The 9,930-nt window shown below is 41.3% G+C and overlaps 1 protein-coding gene across 3 annotated transcripts in view; it reads left to right on the forward strand.

Moving 5' to 3' along the window:
- The window catches only part of setbp1 (SET binding protein 1), a 35,852-nt gene extending 31,571 nt beyond the window's left edge, over nt 1-4,281 (forward strand). For all 3 annotated transcript variants that reach the window (XM_085425372.1, XM_085425371.1, XM_085425370.1), the window contains one exon: nt 1,481-4,281. In XM_085425372.1, the coding sequence (XP_085281498.1) occupies nt 1,481-1,986 (506 nt within the window). In that variant the 3' untranslated portion in view covers nt 1,987-4,281. The remainder of the gene's footprint in view (nt 1-1,480) is intronic.
- The last annotated feature ends 5,649 nt before the right edge of the window (nt 4,282-9,930 follow it).

Raw genomic sequence — 9,930 nt, forward strand, 5'->3', positions numbered from 1 at the left:
TCATAAACCACTGCTACTTAGTGCTTTGTGCATTAACTAATTTCACTGTCAGGCCCGAATTTTTGACCAACAACAGCGTGATATTCTTCTGCGGTTTGTATGGGAGGTAGTTAGGCGGCTTTTTATCTTTCCCTTACTCTTAATTCATTAGCAAACAGCTCTGTGCGGTGCTTTTCAAATTTTCATCCCCATCATTACCATTTGGTCTCTTTAAGATGAAAAAAATATTGTATTCTGCTAGTTGTGGCAGTTCACTGACGTTGTGCAAATCTTTAAAAAAATCTATTAAATATTAAATGCTTCCCCCTTATGTTTTATGAAAGAGACATATTCTAAATGTCTTGAGCATCATTTTTCACACATTTTCCTGTAACACAGCCAACAATATTTAAAGTATAAAACTGAAAAAGCATCTTTGATTTAATGTACTCATCAAATGTTAGAGCACTGAAGAAACCTGCTACACCATATCAGCAGGAGTCTGCGGGAAAGGAAGAAAGGCTAGAGCGCAGGAATCCAGCAATAGGAGTAAAAAGCTCAAGGAAAAGAGACGAAGCATGTTGCGTGCACACTGCTTGGGGACTGGTGGTTGATTGTGCTTTTCCTCCATTTTGGCTGTGGCTCAGTCCGAGCCCCGGGAACAGTGCCCAGACAGGGAGGAGGGGGAAGCGAAGAAATGGGACATAGATGGGAAACAAAAAGAATGACAGAGACAGACTAAGATCAGGAAGCGGTCTCTGAAATAAAGATGGAAATGAAATGGTGCAGTGTTACCAGTTTAATTGAAAATTAGAGAGTAGCACATTGCCGCCCATGAAGAGACGAGTGGAAGAGAGAATGTGAGTGACGGGGAAAGAGTAAGGATAGAGCAATGTGTAAAGGGCATACTGCCCAGTTCACCAGTGTGACGGAAACAATATGGCTCCAGTTTCTTCTGCTCAGCCATTCTGAACTGCTGAATTCATTTTTTGTGCATGTGTATGTATGCATCTGTGTGTTTTTGTATCTGTGTCTGTATGCGCATGTGCATGTGGACAAGAGTGCCGATATGTGTGTTTGTGTTGCTGTGTGTGTTTAGCTTTTTGGCAGTCTGTGCTCCAGATGCACAGGGTTGTTATTGTGTAGCGACATATTAAATGGCTGAAGGAGACATTTCCTGCTAGCAGAATAGGATCTCCTCCTCTCCCCTCTTCTCTCTGCTCTCTAGTAGACAATTACAGGATAGGATCTGCTCTCCTGGCTCAGCTGGGATTTGAAAAGCTTACATGAATATCTCAAAATTAGCAGGAAGCTCTTAAAGCAAGAAAATACTTTCTCTCCATGAGCTAAATTGGCATGATGTCTTTCCTAGTCTTTCCAAGACTGCTCTTTTTAACTGACACGCAAGCACAAATGGTCCTTTCTTTTTATAGACCTTACTTTGCTCTTTATTTTCCTTGACATTTCTCACCTGATTCTTTCTCCCTCTCTCCTCTTCCAGGTGTTCCCAGTAAGCGGAGGTATAAACGTCGCGAAGTGGAACAGATCCAGAAGGACGTAAGGAGGATGCATTCTCTGAACTTTGAGCATGTGCAGAAGATCCTTCGTGCCAAGCGCCTGCAGCGACAAGCCAAAACAGGAAACAATGTCATCAAAAGACGACCCGGACGACCCAGAAAACAACCTCTGGAGGAACCGGAGCCAACCAAGACGAGGAAGGAAGATTGGGCTGAGGTTCGAGGCTTGGACATGCTGGCTAGCAGGAGAAGTGATGAGAGGACTCTGGGGATGCCTGTTCTGGAGAGGTGCGATAACCTGCCAGGCAGACACAGCCTCAGGCCGAGCCTGACCCCCGAGCCTCTGGAGTTCTCCAGTCACGATTCCATCTCAGCAACTATTGAGACTGTGGTGCATCAAGCGCGGTCTGTGAATCCACTGGCCAAAGGGGGGAAACGCAAAGGAAGGGGCCTCAGCAGGGACGAACTGTGGGCTCCCTCCAGTCACTAGACTCGCAGGAGAAAGCACCTCCAGCAGAACTGGAGAGCAGTTAACGGAGGCAGTGTTTCAAGCCTATCAGATGCAGTGCCCTTAATCTTGGGACTCCTTGGTGCACTTTGACTTGTTCCTCCTCTCTGATTTGTCGTGAGGAATACAGTGGGTTGGTGGAGCCAGAGGAGAGAACACTGGCCTGTGCCATCCCTCAGTTTGCTACACCCAACCAGACATGGGCCTTTCAAAGATTCATTGGACCTTTATTTACAATGGCACTATATGGTACTATTTGATACTGAATCTGATGCTCTAAAACTGTGTGGTACTTATGATAGTGTAGGATATTATGTGACTCTTTATGTATCTGATACAGTGATGTGTATGGTACTTTATGATACTGTATCTGAATGTGGCTTCAGCCATATATTTACCAGCAAGGGGAGGGGGGAATGGTTAATATAAAACTGTGCAGCTCTGCTTATTTTTGCCTTTCTGAGGAAGCTTGTCAAAAACATGTGGAATAATAACTTCAGTAATTAAGCCACCTTACCCTATTACTTTCCCTGTTTTGCTCCCATTCATCTATACCTTCCTAGTGTCCTCGCTCCCTTTGAGAAGTAACTGATACTTCCTGGCAGCTCCGCACTCGTGGTCCCCCTCCCTGCTTGACGCTCACCCCAATTCTTTAGCCCTCCCTGGTGCCTGCCGCTTAAATCCATCCCCCTTTGTCCTCTCACCTATTCCCACTAATGTTTTACATCTCCATTTCTTGAGCTCCCTCAACCTACCCGCTGTGTCATTTTTTTCCCTCTCTCCCTGCTCAGGCCTCTCCTGGGCAGTGACATAAAGGCAATATGGTGGGTTAGACTATCCCAGACTGTACATAGAAACAAAGTCCACTGTTGCCTGCCTTGTACAATGGGAAAACCAGCTCATAGATGTGTACTGGCACACAGTATATTAAATAGAATTGTTGTACCATAGACAATGAAAGTGTGTATTGTTTTATAACCAAAAAAACAGACATGGGTGTGACTCAAGACAAGCTTGTTTTCAGACAGACAAGAACCACATGTATTCATTCATACACTCATTATTGTGTTTATAAACAGGGGGCATTGCATACAGGAGGAATATCAGGTGTATTTTTGGTAAACCTTAAAAAATTGGTTAAATGCACTATTAAAAAAAGACAACAACAAAAAAAAGACATACACTTTCATCAATCAAATGCAGCACTTACATGCTTGTTCCAGCCTTATGTTTCGGCATTCGACGGTGTGGTTATCCAGTCCAGAGACCATACATTATTTTAATCAAATTGTATATGCAGGCTGCGCAGCCAAAAGCGTCAAACCGAAGCCCGCCGAGTCTGAATTGGACAGTTCAGCAGAAGAGGGCTCACACAGTCAGTGTTTTGAAAAAGCTAATCCCAGTCTTTCTACTTAACATAATTTTCAATCCATATCCTTGGAAAAATATTTTTGGAAAGTAAATCCAGTATTTAGATTTAGAAACCAAAGTCTCAGTATTCAGTGTATAATTTAAAAGTATCTAAATCAGAGTTTGACAAACTCTCCACCATGTTGGCACCAATGTAAAGCATTCCTATGTGCACTGTAGAATGTAGCCATCTTGGATTTTTTTTTTTTTTTTGCGTGTGTCAATATGTTAAACCTTTGTTAAACTCTATCGACAGTATCTGTGGCTTTGGGTAGTGGTTGGTATTTTCTTGATTAGGTGTTTCTGAATAATAAGCAATGGATCAGTGTTTCTTTGGCAACCTTGTTGAAATTTTGTTTCAGGAGATTCTGTTTTGTTCGGCCGGGGGTGGGATTCTCAGTTGCAGCAGTTCGACTTGTGCCTTATGTTTCTTTCTCTCACAAATTACCATTTGACCTGAGGAATATGAAGCGGCAAGGAGTGCCCCAGACAACGACCCAAAATGTTCATGATTGTGCAAATGACACGTGTGTCTTATTCACGAGAACCCCGAAACTGCCGGCGTCCCTTCACAACTTCCATAGTTAGCATCTTCTGTCGCTGGACACTGCTGTCTGGTGTCTCCCAGCTTCCTCCTGGTTTATTTTCTGACTCATATCATCATAACAGAGGTAGAAGGGCTGGACTGAAGGAGCTATTATATTACTGTTTTAAATCCGCATCATATACCTACCTACATACTGCTATAGCAGCGGAGGTGGACAGTGTATCAGATGTGTCTCCATCCAGTGATATTGATTGTACCCAGAGTCTTAGATATATAATTAAACACCACTTACTCTGCCCAGTAAATAATGAGAGATATAACTGATTATATACTTGGCAAAGGAGGAACAGCCGAGATTTTTATGGAAATCACGTTCTCGTACATTGTTGTTTGCTATGCATCAGGCCATGCCTGGCAGTGACCTTAAAAGGAATTTCTGTTCTGGGTCCACCCTTCGACAAAGAGAAATAAGTGGTCTTATTTACTCAATAAATTGAATTCATGTATCAAGAATTGTGAATAATACCAGTAATAATTTGTAATAAGTTGTGCAGAAAGTGACTATCATCTCATGAAAACTATAGTGACTGCAGCTCTATGCAGTACAGCCTTAACCAGATGTAAAACTACAGTATTAATGTGTCTGTTGTAAATAGTGTTAGTATGTCCATCCTGCATGGATACCAGTTAGGCTCAGCTATGCTGGGACTGTCTCCTCAAACCACAGTAGACCTTATCTCTCTATCAAGGCTGCTCAAGACCCAAGGAACTATTCAGAAAAATGACAACTTCAAGTGATTTTAATATTTGACAAATTCCACTGTCTATTGACAGTCATGGCTCCGGCCGGCTAAATTACACCGAATGCTAAAACGATTTGCCTTACCGCGCTTTTTAAAAGTTGAGGATAGAAGCCCCAACGTCGTGCACTCGACCAAAAATAGGAAATCCCGGCTGACTTGTAGCTACTTTGCCTGCGGCCAGCTTGGGCAGCGCCGTAGCAGTGAGTAAGTAAGAGGGTTGTTTTGTTCGGGGAGCTCTCAGAGGAAATAGCCAAAAATACACTCGCCCTGATGTTAGTGTGCGTAACCTTGCTTTGCTAGGTGGGTCTGCAGTCTGTTGTGGCAAAGATGGGGTCTAGAAATGTGAGGCGATGAGGTGTAGAGGATACACACTTGGCAGCTTACTCCTTCATACTGTGGTCAGTCAGCGGTCTCTGATGCTAGAGTTAAAGACCCCAGGTGTTGTCTGTCCTGTCTGTCTCTCCTACCAGCCAATGCTTCGGTGCCTTCTAACACTGACAAGTATTGTCCTAATCCAGAGCTTTCACTCTACACAGAGACCGCAGAGGGGATGTGGTTATGTATAGGGTTCAAGGTCACTGTTGTTGTGATGTACTTAGCAGCCAATCTGGACCGGTGGCTACCGGAGGCCCCTAAACACTGATGTAAGGATCCCTTACCTCGTCTTTGGCTTCAGCACCAAGGGCGGCGCAGCAGTGTTTGACCTTACGTTAGCGGTGTGGGGTGTATTTCCTGTAGTGTGCATTTACCACTTCAACACAGCAACTAGGATGAGAGATAATGGCACCTAAGTTTTGATTTCGCCCCTCGTTCAATATGTAGCGTGCTTTGATGTGCATCCTACACATGGAGCAAGGGGGTCGTGTGGAACAGAGCCTCATAAATGTACATGTAGTCATCCTCACAGCATACGTTACCATTTCTAAGCTATAATGTTCGAAGCTGAAAGTGCAGATGAAGCATTGAGAAAACCAATAAATGTACTTCTTTAGAGCACAAAGTGAGCTCTTCTAACAGTGTGGGCATATTTTAGTTTGTATACATAGTGTATTTGAGCCTTTTTCTAGAGTGGGTTTCCTTTATTTGCATGCTCAACTTGATTGTATGCATAAATATTTTAGACAAGCCGAAAGTTGAATTTCAATTGAATTTGAAGGAAGACTTGTACATTGTTTGATATGTTTCTTTTTGTAATGAATTTTTTAATTCATGAAACATTTTTGTACATTGTATGAATATTAAAAACTGCAAATATTTGACATATAGAGTAAATACTAGAGGCGCATGCATATGCATATATCCTTCACAGTATGTATGTGTAAAATGTACACATATATTTTGTATTTGCATTTGCTGGCATACAGATATGTGTCTTAAGCACATATATACCTGTAATATATATGTATATCCATGTCTGCTGGCATGCTTTTGGTCATGTTTATCTTTCATGATCTTGTAGGTTTCTTTTTTTTAATTATTATTTCTCTTTCCTCAAAAAGAAAGGCTCATTCTTTTGCTACCCTTCTGTTGGCTGGCAGCGTTGAGCACTTATTACGAAGAACTACAGTTCAAGTTGTTCATGTTATCCATTGTGTGAAATAATAAATGACTTTATTGACAGTTGATGGGATCATTTGCTTCTTTCTGGTTAAGACCGTATCGCATTCGATTTTCCGATCTGTCTGATTTTGTGATGAGAGCCAGGTGCTTCGTGGGTGTGTGTGAGTGTGTGTGCAGCATGCATGTGCACGTAACGTGTGAGGGGAGTGCGATGACAGGGGACTTGCTGCACTGTTGGTGCTGAATGTCAGATGGTCTCGGTGAATGAGTACTACTCTACAATGTGTCGAGGTTAAACGAGAGGGAATCCTCTCATCAGATTATAGCACAGCCTCATTCAGTCTCACACACACACACACACACACACACACACACACACACACACACACACACACACACACACACACACACACACACACACACGCATACCTACACACTCTTACTCTTGTACTTGTTCATTAACCAAGCCTACATCTCTAAATCGTCACTGCACTAGCCCATCAGTGTTAGTTCTAGGTGGGCTGGGCTGCAGGCTGCTCTGTTATTGGACAGAACTGAGTGGGAAGTGCCCCACTATTGGCTGCTGCCAACTAGTAAAATTCTTCTGTTACCATGGTTGCAGGGTGAGCTGCCCAAATGTGTCTCAGTGTATCTTGTAGTGCTGATTGAACCGTTGGCACCGCCGGTGTTGTGGTAAAAAAAAAAAAAAAAATCTCCCCCTTCATTTGATGGCAGTCAAGGCTGCAGTGGTGCTGCACCCAAATCACTCACTACTGATGCCTGTAAATGAGCCCACGGCCCCACTCCACCCTCTGCACAGGAGGATGAGATAGATCACAGTGAAAAAAAAAAAAAAGAACAGCGAAACACATCCTGTATGATGGATGTACTCTCAAGCAGAAGCTACAATTAAAGGAGGGAAAAGAGAATCATCAATCTGATGATAGGTGGATTTTCTCACAGGGTTTAGTGTCAAACCGCGGTTTACTCTGAGACACTGTGGTTGACTACATAAAACACATGCAATATTATCAATGATTGGATGAATGCCCGTGATAATTAAAAGTCATCTGGCTGAAATGGGCAGACAATAACTTAAGTGATATTACTTCAAAAAGGGAAACTGGAGCTTTCAAAGGGCACCAGCTTCCTCCAGGGTATCCATGCAGAGAAATACTAGCGTGATAACTACAGCTCTGCCCATACGAATATATATATATATATATATCTATAGATATATATATATATATATATATATATATATATATATATATATATATATATAGATATATATATGAATCTGTTTATAATTAAGTTAGAAATAGATTCTAAGCAGTCAGAAGATGGAGCCACCATCCTGGACAAAAGAAAGAAAACCACTGGGAATTTCTGTCACAGGTACTTTTTGGTATTCCTGTCTTATTGCTCCACACTGTATCTAAAACTTTTCTGTTTCATGACAGTTCTGTGAAGGCTGATCTGTTTATGCCGAATTATTCCAGTAAAAATATTTTGACTGCTGCCACTGTGGCCCACCTGTTTGCACAGAAGACCTTTAAATCACTTCTGCAGGGGCCATCCCAGACCATTTCCTGGGTGACATTCCCATTACACTCAGTCTCCAACTTTCCTGTCCAATAGAGCCTAAAAATCCTAAAACACACCTTTTTCTTTTTTTCTTTTTTTGAGTAAAAATAAAAAGTTAACCAAAATTTTGGGAGGCTTGCATCAGTGTCATGCTGATGGTATTTGAAGATAAAGACTGTCTTGGAAATGCAGGGCTAAATACTTGGACTCATGGAGTGTAGGGGGAGAACATGTTTTATGAATTGTGGTTTGTAGCAGAGGCTGAAGGTTTACTATTCTCAAACTTAAACAAAAGGCTCAAAAATTTGGGAGGATCTTCCTCCCAACCCTGTGTAGGTCCACCCTTTTGTGGAATGTAGATTTGGGGTTGAGGGAGAAGCACAGGCTTCTTAAAATATGCATAAATCAAGTTGACCAGCAGTTTTTAATTTCTAGGGTAATCTACTTAGTTCTTCTGACTTTAGATTGTCTCTTTGCAGACTGTACATTTTCTTGCAGGCAAAACTGACCATTTGTAATAACTTTAATTTTTTACAGATTGTAATTTGTAATGTGTTGAATTGTTTTTCTCATGGTCCAAAAGCTGTGCGTGTTGAGCATGAGCTTGCTTTGGTGATAGTGGTTTTTGGTAGTATTGTGATTGTGATCTCGGCTTGCTGATTTTTCTTCCTAAAGTCTCACCAACTCCTCAAATCAGTGTTTTAACCCCACTTGTATTCATGCGGCAAAGAAGCAAGTCTGTGGGAAGAAAAAGTACAGAAAGTGTTTTCTTTTTCATACCAACATCTGCAGCACAATCGTCCTAACTAACTGTAAACTAAAACAGCTGCTTGTGTCGTCTTCTATTCACGTCCATATTTATGCAAACCAAAGCAGCCTTTGTACCTCTGGAACTTTTATTTTCATGTTTTAAGCCTAAAATAATTTAAAACATATTTTCATACACATATACCACTTGGTGACAGTGTGCTGTAGTGGTTAGCACTGCTGTTTAATAGCAGGCCTGGGGCATTTACTGTGAAATCCGTATGTTCTCCATCTGCCTATGTGGGTTTCCTCCAGGTGCTTGTGTTTCCTCCCACAGGCCAAAGCCATGCATGTTGGGTTTATTGGTAATTCTAAATTGACTGTAGGCTTCGAATTGATAGTTTGTGGTTGTCTCTATCTTTATGTGATGGACTGCAGTTGCCAACCACTTACCCATTCAGTTTGACTTAGTATGGATGTGTGTTTCAGAAAATTGATGCCTGGGTATATATAGCCTTAAGATATTGTTAATGTGGTCTAATATGTAGTGACACAAGTGGCTTCAGGAAGTTTTCTATAGCAAGTCCTCTATTTTTGACCAATTTTAAAGGAGCACTTACACTATGCTTTACATTAATGTCAAATGACTATTGATAAACATGGATAGCCTGGCTTCCCCTTAGATTTTAATTTATTAGTTCTCATTGATTTGTGTTACTTTCTCATATCTTATATATGATGCTTTGTGGATGTCAAAACACTTAGTTTAAGATTTTAACTAGACCTTGAGATCCATTGAATGACTTCCATCTTTTATATACAGTTTATGATATCTCAGTGTCTTTATGCCTCACATGAGCAAAACACAGAGTTGTATTCAACCAGCAGCCCATCACAATCTTCATTGAAAAACAAGACCAGCCCCCCCACCTCCCCAAAAAGGCAAAAGACTGCATTGACACCACACTGCCATTTATTTAGATCCCTGTGCAGTATTTTATCAGTAAGCCATGCATTAGTGCGTATCAGACACCTTGAAGGTTGCAGGATAATTATTTTTTTATGTTAGTAAAATATTTTTTTGTAATCACTCTTAACCATTTTTTGCTTTAGTTATTGAGTTATAGTGCCCTTTTCTTACGTTGCATAAATCACTGTGGCACATATTCACCCCGCTTTATGCTGTGATAACCTCCAGCTTCATAATTACCAGACAAACTCAAGAGTAATGATTCGATCATCTAACATTTGACAAGAAAGAGAATATGTGCA

This window comes from Rhamphochromis longiceps, linkage group LG12 (genome assembly GCF_057381845.1).
Source record: "Rhamphochromis longiceps isolate RC_006_pf linkage group LG12, R_longiceps_female_GT1.1, whole genome shotgun sequence".
In the NCBI taxonomy this organism is placed as follows: Eukaryota; Metazoa; Chordata; class Actinopteri; order Cichliformes; family Cichlidae; genus Rhamphochromis; species Rhamphochromis longiceps.